Genomic DNA, 15,477 nt, shown 5'->3' with positions numbered 1-15,477 from the left:
TGGGATGGGAGGTGGGGCTCTAAAATAGTGATGGAAGCTGGGGGGGGGCGGAGTGCCCGTCGCCTTCCCGTCACCCTGCAATTAAGTCGGGGCAGGAAAGGCCGAAGACGTCTTTCCCGCCCAGAGGGCAATTGATGCTCTTAAGTGGCCATTAATAGCCACTTAAGGACCTTTTCCCACTGTCCCTGGAATTATACCAGCGGCGGAAGGTTGCTCAGTAAAACAAGGTGGTCTCCCTGTGGACTTTGGAGAGACGGGAGTGTCTCCTCCATGGGAAATCTGTGCTCCATGGAGCATCCTTAGTGGCAAAAGCCATCCCTGTGCAAACACCCGCCCCACCGCCTCCACCGCCCTCAACGATCACTTTCCCCCCTCTCGCCAGAACCTGCTGGACTGGCCCCAGCAACCCTGCCACACTTACCTGGGGTCCGGGACTCCAGCGCTGGGCCTGGTCCCAGGCCTGGTATAGTACCGGCAGTGGCTACCACTCACGGTGGTGTTGCTGATACAACTGAGCTGCCAGTCCTCTGAATGGCTGTAGCTCTGGCAGGTGGGATCCCCATCCTTAAAGGAATGGGGACCCCGGCGCTGAGCAGTTAACTGCCTGAGCGCTGTTAACTTGCTCCGGGGGCTCCAAAGGACGGAGGCGGGATTCCCCTTGCCTTTTTGGCCCGGTTTTGGTATCCCCCCCCACCAGCTCCACAAAATTCAGCCCAAAATTTGAGACTGTTAGGTCAAACCAGAGTGTGCTGTATAGCTTAATATCTATGTTGTTTCGAGATTTAGCTAAGCATATTCAGCAAAATGATTTGCTGAAATAATACATGGGGGTGGTGGGCGGAGAGATGACAGGGATATATCATCGTCTGTATGTGTGCATATTTGATTTTAATGGTGATGTGTGATAACCACATATTTACTGCTGAGTTTGAAAAACAGTGGTAGATGAAACCCTCCCACCAAAATTCAATCAGATCTTGTAAATTAAACAGCTCAGCAACTTGAAAAGCACCCCTTGTTCTTTGTTAATGAGTGTGACTTACTGCACAGTGGTGCCAAAGCTAGCTAAGTAATATACAAATACCAGGTGACTCCAAAAATTCTTTTGGTGAACAAAAACTGCAAATATGACTACAATGGTTCTTTAAACGCAAAAGGACATTGAGATGGTTCCCAATAAAACTCCAATGAGCTTTAGGTGTCAAAATGCTTCAACTAGTATAACACAAAGAAATGAATACAAATAATCAGTAATAGGAGAAAGGGCTGAATGATCTGAGGAAGGTGCCTGAATTAAAGGTAGCCTTAACAAAAGCCTTACAAGTACATGGTCAGAGACGTGGCAGACTGGTTTCCAGTCTCCATATGACACTTATGGGAAATGTGGTTGTCTTACAGCACAGAACTATTTCCTAATTCAGATCTATTTGATAATCTCACTCATGGAGATCACTGTTGTGGGAAAAAGAAGAAAGTATGCTCCTGAGGTTGGCGTTGAGGCACATTGTTGGGACAGAGTAGAGGTAGGTTTGTGCTGCGTCTGGTTGTGTTGGAACTCAACTGGAAGTGCTTGACAGTGGCACTGAATGGCTGAAATAGGAAGGTTTCCATTACCTAGCACTAATGCCATTTACCTTAATAAGCACAAAAAAATAAAATAAATATATCAGGGGAAAACAGACTTCATTTATTGAGCCCTTAGATATTTGTAATAAATTCATTTTCAAATTTGATATGATTCAACATATACATACATCAAGCATGTATAACTGTAGGACAACAGAATATGTATACAAATAGCAATTTATATAACAGACACTATAAATCAATAAAATACTCTTTTACCATTTGTATCCATTTTTCTGCTAGTTTTGAAACCATAGTGATTAATTTCTTGGGCAGTAGTCTTTGTGATGAGCACCGTCTGATAAAAATATTTTTAAAAATGCAATGTCAATGCTGACATGGATGATTCATTTGCATTCAAAATATCGGCTGAATTTATTCCTGAAGAACCCTTAACTGTGCCTGGGAAAATGAATGCCACAATTTGGAATAAAGTATGTGGCTCATGGGCTATTTCAGAGGCTGATCTTTTGGAGAATCCTTCCAGTGAATGTTACTAATGAACTTGCACTTTGGTAAAAATTAATGCAATTTTTGAACTGGAACCAGTGAGGATAATGGTTTTCATTTTTGAAACAATGTAAAAATGAAATATAATTTCCATTTTATTAGAGATCAGTTAAACAGTCATTTTTTTTTTATCAGTTCACTATATTATCACTTCTTCGATGCATGAAAACAGGCTCCAATTCAGAATTCTAAAGCCCTCAAATGCTGCAAAGTGGTTCAGTGTCCTACAATTTCAGTTTGCAAAGTATTTTGGAACATGTAGTGCTCTTTGATTCTCTGGGTTGTGATTTCTGTAACATATCCATGTCTTGTCTCAGTTTATTTAAACATGGTCTATAGAATGACAGTTAAATTGAAATTTGTGTTTGTCCAACTAAATCAAGTGTGTAACACAAACTTAATGGTAATTGTAGTATTTTGCAACTTGGTTGGATTGCCCAAAATGCAATATGATTGGCACTTTAAACGTTGATGATTTCCCATAGTTATCTGACACACAGCAGATCTGTATTTACCAATATATATTACAATAAATTGTGTAAATGAGTGTAAAGTACTAAAGTTTACATCAAATTCAATTTTATGTTGCACTCATTAAATAGTCACAAAATGCAGGCAATTTTAGTCACATTCCATGCTATAATATTTGGCTTAATTAGTATTTTAGCCATTGGGCTCTAATTCATTACAGCTGTTTCTAACAGCAGGTGGAAAACATGGACCTGCAGTAAAAACCATAAACATTACACAGGCAACACTACAAGCATGTAATGACATTAGTGAATACAGGATGATTACTGCAACAAAGATCAAAGTTCTCGGTATATTATACCCTGCCTGTTACATTCTACACAAACATTTTCTGTCTGTATGTGTTGAATATGCAGCTTAACTGTTAAACAGATTCTTAATTGTAGTTTAGAAAGAAGAAATTATATTAATTCTTAAACAAATATATATTTGCAAAAGGACTGAGCCTGTTTCTCTCAGGCATGCAGATATTCTGAGTGTTACCAACCTGGGCTGTATAGACCATCTCCTCATACAAGCCAAATATTCACCCATTCTTCAGTTACAATATTGTATTTTGGAGCTCATTGGTAGCTTGCAGCCACCTACAAGATTACCGAGTACGATATAGAAAAATTAGCAGATTTAGGATGCACACCCAAAGTTTTTTTCTTGCATTCACAAATGATGATAAGTTAGCTGCACTCTTGGTACCAGCCGTAGTTTAGGTAGTGGAAGATATGTGGGAGTGGGCCGATTCTGGTGGCATGAAGCTTGCTTCAATTGATGGTGTGCCCATATTATAAAGCCGAGCTGACTAAAATAAACTTTCTCTGCATTTTGGGGCTATTTAATGAAGTCTGGTGTGATTTTCCTCTATGAGCATGTTCCAACACTAAAGTGCTCCACCTAGATTACATGTTCATGAAAACTGAAGTGGGTAGAAGACACACAAAATGCCAGACCACTTTTTTGTAAAGTTTTGATCTGCTTAAATATATCAAGCAGACAGATTATGGTAGGAAAAATCAATAATTGGTAATTTGCACTCAATCTTAGTTAGAAGTATAATGAAACGATAAACCCAACACAGCGCTAAAATTCTTCAAAGGATTGAGGAGAGATGTGGAAAACACATCCATACTAACACATGGTTAACAAAAGGGAAGAGGGATTTCAAGGGAAGAGTTTATAACAACCCCTGGTAAAGAAATACATCACATGGTTAATATTCCAACATCATAACATCAGAAATACATTTAACGACTGATTTTTGTGGTTTTCTTCATGGACAAACTCGTCTAATCCTGAACTGGGTGGAAAATACGAAGAACAGAGTGCAAAGGCAAATTTTGGAGTGCAAAACTAATTGACACATCAGCATGAATGCTGCAACACATTAAGATGAATTTTGATAGGACTAATGAAAACCTGAAATATAGAATCATTATCAGTGCTTACCGTGGATTTGAAAGAAGAAGTGGATTCATTTTTTTCTGAGACAGAGTCAAAAGCATTTCATCTTGGTAGTGATGGCCCTGATTGACTGGCTGTAAAAGACAGGAAAATCTGTAAGATAATGACATGTAAAGATTCTTTTAAACTGGTACTTTTTTTAATCAAGCAAGTGAAGTATGGAGACTGGTCCTCCTAAAGGACTTATGCGATATAAAAGAATGAATATAAAATTCCACAGTCTTTGTCCTGGGTTGAGTTATAGCGAGATGAGTTTATTCAATTTCTAATTGCACAATCTCTCCAGTGGCTTGATGTGAGAAACCTCATTACCTTTTCAAACAAAATTAGATATAGCAGTTGCTTCGCAAATGTTTAGAACAACACAATTCTGCACCCGTTTATGCAAAGGGAAGAACAACATGGCCTTAAATTCACACAGAAAAATAAATAAATGGGAAGGTATGAATATACCACAACTCTATCTCAAAGGACAGAGGTTTTCTTTTTAAAAGATTCTTATCTGAAAACATGACAATCAAATAAAAAGGAAAATCATTCCCCAAAAGTAAAGTAGAAAAGAGAATTTATTCTAGTGTTCAGCCAATTCTTACCATCAGTCAGCAATCAGAAAAGTACTTGTAAAATATATTTATCTGTAAACTAAGAAGCCAACATAAATGATGTGGGTACCAGAGCAGGTCACAGGCTTGGTATTCTGCAACATCTACAAGGCACATGTCAGGAGTATGATGGATTACACTCCAGGTGCCTGGATGGGAGAATGACTGGTGTACCATGGCTGTAGCACATAATATCTATGGGATGCAGTGCAGCAACTCATCCAGGCATCTTCTACAGCAACTCCCAAACCTACCACCACATAGGACAAGGGCAGCAGACTCATGGGAACATGATCACCCTCAGGTTGTCCTCCAAGTCACACAGCATCCTCATTTGAACATATATCACTGTTCTTTCAATGTTGTTGGGTCAGAAGGCTGAAACTTCCTACGTAACAGCATTGTGAGAGTACCTTGACCAGATGGACTGCAGTGATACAAGAAGAAGACAACTTAAAATGCATAATACATGGCAGCCATGACATTGATGTCCACATTGCAAGAAAAAAGATTACAAATCTTAAAGTCCCAGGGTACTACAATAAAATAGTCAGCTTATATTTAATTTACAATCCAAGCATACATATATATTTCTGGGTCACCGACCTGAAACATTGGCCAGAATTTTACACCACCCCAACGAGCTGGCTGATGGTGGGACGGTGGCGTAAAATAGAGCGGGAAGCTCCGGGAGGCTTTCCCAACCTGCTCCCACCTCTGCTGTTCCTTTTATGTTGGGCTTGTGGGTGGCTGAAAAATGGCCCGCCCCCCCCCAGGCCAATCAAGGCCCTTAAGTGGCTACTTAGCGGCCTCTTAAAGGCCTTCACCCGCCTCCACGCGGATTTTACACATGGCAAGTCAGCGTCCTGGAGCCAGGAAAAGCCGCCTGGGAAAACCAGGTGGCTGCGATCATTCCGGGGGGTGAGCAGGGCTGCCCCCGCTACCCCAACCACCCCCAGCACCCAACACGCCGCCCCCCCCCACTCCCGTTGTGGCCCAACCGATTACCCCCGGCGAGGCAACCAAAACCTACCTGTCTTACCAGCTCCATGTCTTCGGCTGGGCTGCAGACCCAGCAGTGGCCACTGCCGCTGGGACTAAGAGCTGCCACTGATTGGCCTCAAGTGGGATGAAGTCCCGCCTCAGAAAGATTCAAGCCTGGGGACCCGTAAAATGCGGGTCGGATCCCCAGACGAGGTGGAAGCGGGTTCGCTACCGACTTTCAGTTGGTGCTGGCTCCCGTCCACCCGTGAAATCCCAGCCATTAACTCTGTTTCTCTCTACACAGATGCTGGCAGACCTGCTGAGTATTTCTGTATTTCTGAACTCATTTCAGAGTTCCAACATCCACAGTATTTTGCTCTTATCTTGCATAAATACTTCTGTACTTCCTCATATAAATGGAAATATTAAGAGACAACACTGATTCAGGGAAAGCCTCAACAATGAGGTTATGTTTAGGATTTCAAATTAATTTCCTCCCTAAACCTCACTGCCTCTCTCTCATTTTTTAAGAGGCTCCTTAAAACCTACCTTTTTTACCAGGCTTTGGATCACCTGTCCTAATATCTCCTAGTATGTCTCAGTGTCAAGTTTTGTTTGATCATGTTCCGATGAAGTGCCAATGTTAAAGGTGCTGTACAAATGCAAATTGTTTGTTGTGGCATCTTATGGCAATTTTTTTTTAACTTGGTAATTAGAAATGTTTAATTCAATACTAAAATTATCACAAAGAAAATCTTGTGGAAAATGCATTTTTGCTACGTTAAATCACAAATTTAATTTTGAATTATAAAGTATTGCAGTTGCTTTTTAACTTTCATATCACTACTAAAGTCTCCAATTACCGCTTGGTGGTGCTGTAACCTCATTCTTATGTACCTTTCAGTATAAGGCTATGGGAAGATTACTGAATCTTCTTGAAATCTGAAATTTCTGCTCATGCATGAAATGACTGCGGTCAGATAAACCAAAAAGGACAAGAGTGGTCATTACAAAAGCTCTATTCCTCGATACAGAAGCTAATAAATGACATTTATTCTGTAATTCACTATAACAAAAATACCTGAAAGAAACAGTAAATGAGGTCACCTTGTTGAATTCCAAGATGTTTGCTCTGCCATCGATGGCAGGACAACTCAATGTAATATCTATCATTGCTTTTGTAACTGGTTCGAACCTAAACAAAACAACATTGTGTTGTTCTGCAATACGAATTAAATATCCTGTTTGCTTATGCAATTTGACTTTTGGTGCTAGCCTGAACAAAAATGAGCTATCAGACATGAATCATATTGATTAACAGATTTACTACTATAAGGGTACCCTGCAGTACTTCTACCTAAAATAATCAATCATTTGATACAGGTCACAGTACTTTTTAAATAGGGAAAAGTGACATATCAATTCCTACTTTTCCGTTAGGTTAATTCTCAATTTTCCCAGTCTAGAAATCTACAGCTACATAAAAAAAAAGAAAAAAAGTGGGTTTCCTCCAGGTGCTCCGGTTTCTTCCCACATGCCAAAGATTTGCAGGTTGATCGGTAAATTGGCCATTATAAATTGTCCCTAGTATAGGTAGGTGGTAGGGAAATATAGGGACAGGGTGGGGATGTGGTAGGAATACGGAATTAGTGTAGGATTAGTATAAATGGGTGGTTGATGGTCGGCACAGACTCGGTGGGCCGAAGGACCTGTTTCAGTGCTTTATCTCTAAACTAAACTAAAACATATCTCCCTTCTCTCTATTCAAATCTGTCCTCATTTTCTTGATAACATATAATAGAATGGCAGACTGACTAACTCAAAGAGATTGTTGGGTCTGGTTCAATTTTTAGTGTTTTAAAACAATCAATATAGGCTGAATTTGGGCCAGATTTTGCAGTCAGCAGGTAAGCAAAGATGCTTGCTGCTGACCACGAAATAAGTCACATGACCTCTCTGGCGGAAATTTCACCTCTGTTACTGTGCTGCAACTGATTTCAGTGTTCTTTACTGGCATTCACAGCGTGAAGCAGCAGTGATGTCATCAGGTTGTCTGGAGGGGATGACAGTTGCGCTCCAGCTGGTGTTCCCCTCCAGCCATCCGGAGCACGAGCCAGGGACTGAGATGCCACCGAGGAGGATGAGAGTGCCACCTCTCACGGAGCAGCATCAACATCTTTGGCCTCCTTGTTCTCTCTGACAGAGGGAGCATCTGTGCAGCAGGGCCCAGTGTTGGAGGCTGCCTTTGAAATGATTCAGGTGCAGCAGCCTCCAGTGATGCCCAAACAGGCACCTCCACAGTGAGGACAACTGCCACGTGTATCTCAGCCTCGATGCGAGCAGGCTGCCTCCACCTCCTCCAAGGCTACAAGGACAGCACCATGTAGAAGTGGCTGAGCATGGAGCTCACTGCATCGCCCAGAGCATCGAGTGGCTCATTGGAGTGTCTTCTTCCTGTAACTATGCACTGTTTTCCTTTATGATCACAATTGACACTCAAAGCCAGGTGTGTAAGCCTCCTTTTAATAATGGCAGGGCAAGAAAAGAGGTATGAAGTGGCAAAAGAGAGAAAGGATTTGTCAACAGTGATGGTGAAACCTCTGGACAGTTGTGCATCCTTCATTGGCAGTAACAGTTTCCATGTTCCAGGGCGTCTTCAATGGAAGTGTTAGCAAAGATGGCTCAGAGTGAGTTCCATACCATGCCATTCATCCTGGGTCAGAGGGGTTCAGTTGAAATGTGCCTTAATCAGATGATCCTTGATGTTGATGGCATCCTGACGAGACCCTCCAGCTCTGCACGGGACCCGGACACCACCTTGTTCAGCCAGGACACCTCGGTGTTCTGCATCGCCCCCCTCCACCTGTGCTTCCTCCTCCTCTTCCATGTCCTGCTACTCCTCTTCCTCCAATGAGCTGTGTTCTTCCAGGGCCTCACCATCCTCAAGGTTCACACCTCTCTGGAGGGCCACGTTATGGAGTGGGCAGCAGACCACCACAATGGGCAAGACCTTTGCAGGTGCGTATTGCAGGGAGCCACCTGACCAGTCCTGGCACTGGAACCACATCTTTAAAAGCCCAATGGCCTGCTCAATGGTGGCCCTAGTGAGTAGACCATTGAGGGAGCTGAAGCCCCCCCTGTTGATGAATTTGACTGGCCGGTCATTGGGTGCTTTGATGGCCACATGGTGCAATTGATGAGGCGCTGCATCTGGGAGAAATCCAGTGATGGCGGGGGAATCCAGTGATGGCAACGAACCCACTAACCTTTGTGCCTGCAAGGCCGCAATTGTCTGGAATTGAATGTACTGTCCAGCTGTCACAAATAGGGCATCAGTGACCTGCGAGACAGTGGTGTCCAGCCATTTGCAAGATGCCACCAAGGTCCACAATGGATCCTTGGAAGGAGCCAGAAATGAAGATGTTCAAAGCCACAGTAACTTTGATGGCTACTGACAGGGTACTGCGACCGCTGCTGTGTGGTGTGAGGTTTTTGGTGATGAGAGCACAGATGTCTGTGTCTGTGACCATCTGCTGGGAGAGTCACAATCTCCTGCGACACTGGCTGTCAGACATCTACGGGTAGCTCCATCTTCATCGGTAGTTCTTATGCCGAGAGTATGGCCTCCATGTCCTTCCTGTCCCTCATCCCTCTCCTTTGCCCTCCTAATGCCCAGAGTTCTGCCCTTCCTGAGGAGGGTGTTGCTTCTCATCGCTACTGGCCCCAAAATCTGAGAGTTGTGCCACCATTGTTAGCCTGCAACCTTCCTTGTGCTCAGTTGATCCCCAATTGTTTGGCAGCCGTGCCCCCTCCTCTCTTGCCCCCATGATGCCAGGAGAGCGATGATGCCCTGCACTGCCTGAGCACTTACTGCCCACTCTCCCCACCACCTGTGCTGAGCCGATGGCACCTCTTTCCGAATGGCCAAGTCCCTCTCTGCACTGTTCACACTTTCATGGGGCCCAGTTAATTCCCTGGGCCGGCCAGGAGTGTGCATTCACCTGCATTCAGCTGGTCTGCCCAGACAGTGTGTGCAGCCCGTGCGCCCCTGTGAAAATCACAATATGCTACTTAATGAGGTCTTTAACAATGTTAATTGGCCTCCTTAATGGATCAGGCAGGATCTCATGGCCACCCTCCCCTCACCCTGGTGAAACCCGCTGGCGCTGGGAAACTGTCACTCCAGCCAGTGCCGGTACTTTCATCTCCTTTCCTCCTCCATTCCCTCCCCTGGCAGGACCTGAAAACACAGCCCCAAAATTGCACACAGTACTCCAGGTGTGGTCTCATCAAAGCCCTATAGAATTGTACTCCAGTCCCCTTGCAATAAATGCCAATGTGATAATTACCTTCCTAATTGCTTGCTGTAACTGCATGCTAACTTTCTGTGTTCTTTGTAAAAGCACACCCAATTCTATCTGAACATCAACAATTAAAAATTTCACTTCTTTAAAAAATATTTTGCTTTTCTATTCTTCTTACCAAAGTGAATAACCTCACACTATACGCCATCTGCCACCTTGTTGTCCACTCTTTTAACCTGTCTAGATCTCTTTGCAATCTCTTTGTGTCCTCCTTACAGTTTACATTCCCACCTAGCTTTGCATCATCAGAAAACTTGGATACATTATTATTGGTCTCTTCCTCTAAGTCATGAATATAGATTGTAAATAGCAGATGCCCCAGCACTGATCCTTGCGGCACTCCACTAGATACAGCCTGCCAACTTGAAAATGCCCCAATTATCCATACTCTCTGCTTCCTGTCTGTTAATTAATCCTCCATCCATGCTAACATATTATTAAGTCTATCTTGCGTATTAACTTTTGTGTGGCACCTTATTGAATGCCTTTTGGAAATCCAAGTATATTACATCTACTGGCTCCCCTTTATCTATCCTATTCGTTACATTCTCAAAAAAACTAATGAATTTGACAAACATGATTTCCCTTTCACAAAACCATGTTGATTCTGTCTGACCATACTATGATTCTCCAAGTGCAATGTTAAGACTTCCTTAATAATAGAGTCATAGAGTTTTACAGCACAGAAACAGGCCCTTCGGCCCAACGCGCCTGCACCAACCATCAAGCACGCATCCAATCTAATCCCATTTTCCAGCACTTGGCCTGTAGCCTTGTATGCTATGACATTTCAAGTGCTCATCTAAACACTTCTTAAATGTTGTGAGGGTTCCTGCCTCTACCATCCCTACAGGCAGTGTGTTCCAGATTCCAACCACCCTGTGGGTGAAAATATTTTCCTCAACTTCCCTCGAAATCTCCTGCCCCTTACCTTAAATCTATGCCCCCTGGTTATTGACCCCTCCACTAAGGGAAAAAGTTTCTTCCGATCTATCCTATCAATGCTCCTCATAATTTTGCATACCTCAATCAGGTTCCCCCTCAGCCTTCTCTGCTCCAAGGAAAACAACCCTAGCCTATCCAGTCTCTCTTTATAACTGAAATGCTCCACAGGCAACATCATGGTGAATCTCCTCTGCACCCTCTCCAGTGCAATCACATCCTTCCTATAGTGTGATGACCAGAACTGTACACAATACTCCAGCTGTGGCCTAACCAGTGTTTTATACAGCTCTAACATAACCTCCCTGCTCATATATTCTATGCCTTGGCTAATAAAGGCAAGTATCCCATATGACTTCCTAATCACCTTATCTACCTGTGCTGCTGCCTTCAGTGATCTATGGACAAGTACACCAAGGTCCCTCTGACCCTCTGTACTTCCTAGGGTCCTACCACCCATTGCATATTCCCTTGCCTTGTTAGTCCTCCAAAGTGCATCACCTCACACTTCTCAGGATTAAATTCCATCCGCCACTGCTCCACCCATCTTACCAGCCCATCTATATTGTCCTGTAATCTAAGGCTTTCCTCCTCACTATTTACGACACCAAAGATTTTCGTGTCATCTGTGAACTTACTGATCATACCTCCTATATTCACGTCTAAATCATTAATGTACACTACAAACAGTAAGGGTCCCAGCACCGATCCCTGTGGTACACCACTGGTCACAGGCCTTCATTTGCAAAAATAACCCTTGTCCATCACCCTCTGTCTCCTTCCACTAAGCCAATTTTGAATCCAATTTGCCAAATCGCCCTGGATCCCATGGGCTCTTACCTTCTTAACCAATCTCCCATGCGGGACCTTATCAAACGCCTTACTGAAGTCCATGTTGACTACATTAACTGCTTTACCATCATCTACACATCGAGTCACTGCCTCGAAAAATTCAATCAAATTTGTTAGACATGATCTCCCCCTGACAAAGCCATGCTGACTATCCCTGATTAATCCCTGCCTCTCCAAGTGGAGATTAATCCTGTCTCTCAGAATTTTTCCAATAGTTTCCCTACCACTGATGTTAGACTCATAGGCCTATAATTACCTGGTTTATCCCAGCTACCCTTCTTGAATAATGGTATCACATTCGCTGTCCTCCAGTCCACTGGTACCTCTCCTGTGGCCAGAGAGGATTTGAAAATTTGTGTCAGAGCCCCTGCAATCTCCTCCCTTGCCTCACATAGCAGCCTGGGATACATCTCATCTGGGCCTAGGGATTTATCCACCTTTAAGCCCGCTAATACAGCTAATACTTCCTCCTTTTCAATGCTAATTTTTTCAAGTATATCACAATCCCCCTCCCTGATCACTACACCTACATCGTCCCTCTCCACAGTGAACACAGATGAAAAGTAATCATTCAAAACCTCATCTATGTCCTCCGGCTCCAAACACAGATTGCCTCTTTGATCCCCAATGGGCCCCACTGTTTCCCTGGTTATCTTCTTGCCCTTAATATACTTATAAAACACCGTGGGATTTTCCTTTATCTTGTCTGCCAGTGATTTTTCACGCCCCCTCTTCGCTCTCCGAATTACTTTTTTAAGTACCCCCCTACACTTTCTATGTTCCTCTAGGGCCGCCGCTGTTTTCAGCGCTCTGAATCTGCCATAAGCCTCCTTTTTTCCCCTTAACCAATCCTCTATATCCCTTGTCATCCAGGGTTCCCTTGACTTGTTGGTCCTACCCTTCACCTTTACGGGAACATATTGGACCTGAACCATCACTATTTCCTTTCTGAATGACTGCCACTGGTCTGATGTACACCTGCCTACAAGAAGCTGCTCCCAGTCCACTTTGGCCAGATCCTGTTTTATCATATTGAAATCTGCCTTCCCCCAATTCAGTATTTTTATTTCCGGTCCCTCTATGCCCTTTTCCATAACTACCTTAAATCTTACAGAGTTATGGTCACTATCCCCGAAATGATCCCCCACTGACAATTCTACCATTTGTCTGGCTTCATTCCCTAGGATTAAGTCCAGTACCGCTCCTCCTCTTGTGCTGGCTCAAAAAGCTCTCCTGAATGCACTTGAAGAATTCCGCCCCCTTTAAGCCTTTTGAACTAATACTATCCCCTCTAATGTAGGGGAAGTTGAAATCCCCTACTATTATTACCCTATTATTTTTGCATCTCTCTGGGATTTGCCTACATATCTGCTCCTCTATCTTTCCCTGACTGTTTGGAGGCCTGTAATACACGCCCAGCCAAGTGATTGCCCCCTTTTTGTTTTTAAGTTCTACCCATATGGCCTCATTAGAGGAACTTCTAAGATATCATCCCTCCTTACTGCAGTAATTGACTCCTTAATCAACGGTGCAATGCCGCCTCCTCCTTTACCCCCCTCCCCTATCACGTCTGAAGATTCTATACCCTGGGATATTGAGCTGTCAGTCCTGCCCTTCCCTCAACCATGTCTCAGTGATAGCAATAATATCATATTCCCATGTGTTAATCAACGCCCTCAATTCATCTGCCTTACTAGTAAGACTCCTTGCATTAAAATAGATACAATCCAGCCTTGCATTATTTGCTTGAACCTTAACAGATCTATATTTACTCTGCCCTCCAGACTGACTTAGCTTCTCTTCTATATTTGATTGTACATCACCCCCTACTGGACTTCCACTCTGTACCTCATCCCCCCACCAAATTAGTTTAAACACCCCCCCAACAGCACTAGCAAACCTCCCAGCATGGGTTTTGGTCCCGTTCCGGTTCAGGTGCAACCCATCCAACTTACACAGATCCTACCTATGCCAGAAACAGGCCCAGTGATCCAGGAAACTAAAGCTCTCCCTCCTGCACCATCTCTTTAGCCATGTATTCATCTGCTCTAACCTCCTATTACTTTACTCACTAGCCCGTGGCACCAGGAGAAACCCAGAGATTACAACCTTTGAGGTCCTACTTTTTAATCTACTACCTAGCTCCCTAAATTTTTTTGCAGGACCTCATCCCTCTTTCTACCTATGTCATTGATACCAATGTGGACCACAACCTCCGCTGTGCACCCTCACCCTCCATAATACTCTGTAACCGCTCGGTGATATCCATGACCCTTGCACCAGGGAGGCAACATACTATCCTGGAATCATGTCTGCGATCACAGAAACACCTACCTGTTCCTCTAACCATAGAATCCCCTACCACTATTGCCATCTTGTCCCCTTTTCTCCATCCCAGCACAGCTGAGTCACCCATGATATTCCGGTTATGACTCTCGATGCATTCTCCAGAGGAACCCTCTTTCCCATCGGTACTCAGAACTGAATACTGGTTAGAAAGTGGGATGTCCTCTGGGAATTCCTGCACTACCTGCCCTGACTTCTTTGCCCATCTGGCAGCTACCCAGTCCCCCCACCCGCTCCCCCCCACCCCCGACTGTGCTTGCCTAGGCACGGGCTAGATTCCAGCATTTTCCTGATGACTGAAGTAGGGCTACCTGGTTTGTAGCTCCCTGTTTTCTCTCTCCATCCTTTCTTGAATGGTGGTATTACATTTGCTAATTTCCAATCCACTGATACTGTTCAAAAATTGAGGGAATTTTGGAAAATTATAACCAGTGCATTCACTATTTCTGTAGCTACCTCTTTTAGAATCCTAGGATACAGGCTATCAGGTCCTGGGGATTTGTTGGCTTTTAGTCCCTTAAGTTTCTCCAATACTTTTTCTCTGCTGATATTAATTATTTTAAACTCCTCACTCTTACTAGCCCAAGTCTAGATACATTTTATTGGCTACTGTCTATTTCTGGTATGTAATTTGTATTTTCTACTGTGAAGGCTGACACAAAATATTTGTTCAATGTCTCTGCCATTTCTTGATTCCACATGATAATTTCATCTGTCTTTGCCTCTAAGGGACCAGCTTTTACTTTTGCTACACTCCTTTTTATATACTTCTAAACCTCTGACAATTCATTTTGATATTCCTGGCTAGTTTACTCTCATGTTCTATTTTTCCCTTTTTATCAACTTTTGCTGGTTTCCAAAACTCTCCCAATCCTCAGACTTAGTACTATTCTTCATCACATTAAAAGCCTCTTCTTTTAATCTAATATCATCCTTAATTTCCCTTGTAAGCCATGGATGGATCTTTCTCATTTAGTTTTTTCTAATGGGACTTACTATTGTATAACATTTTGAACCATTTCTTTCAATGTTTTGCACTGGCTATTTACTTGCACAACCTTTAGTCTATTTACCCAATCAACCTTAGCCAAATCTTGCCTCATACCTATGTAATTGGCTCTGTTTAAGTTTAAAATTCTTGTCTTGCACTTGAGTATGTCGCTCTCAAATAATATGAAATTCAATTGTATTATGATCACTTTTTGTTAGACGATCTTTTACTATGAGATTACTAATAAACTCTGCCTCATTACAGAATACTAGAT

At 43.2% G+C, this 15,477-nt stretch overlaps 1 protein-coding gene across 4 annotated transcripts in view; it reads right to left on the bottom strand.

Moving 5' to 3' along the window:
- The window catches only part of cfap20dc (CFAP20 domain containing), a 548,283-nt gene that overhangs the window by 109,696 nt on the left and 423,110 nt on the right, over nt 1-15,477 (bottom strand). For all 4 annotated transcript variants that reach the window (XM_068051613.1, XM_068051614.1, XM_068051616.1 and 1 more), the window contains one exon: nt 4,108-4,196. In XM_068051613.1, the coding sequence (XP_067907714.1) occupies nt 4,108-4,196 (89 nt within the window). The remainder of the gene's footprint in view (nt 1-4,107; nt 4,197-15,477) is intronic.

Source organism: Heterodontus francisci, chromosome 19, assembly GCF_036365525.1.
Source record: "Heterodontus francisci isolate sHetFra1 chromosome 19, sHetFra1.hap1, whole genome shotgun sequence".
NCBI classification, from domain to species: domain Eukaryota; kingdom Metazoa; phylum Chordata; class Chondrichthyes; order Heterodontiformes; family Heterodontidae; genus Heterodontus; species Heterodontus francisci.
This window is presented reverse-complemented; position numbering and strand designations above follow the sequence as displayed.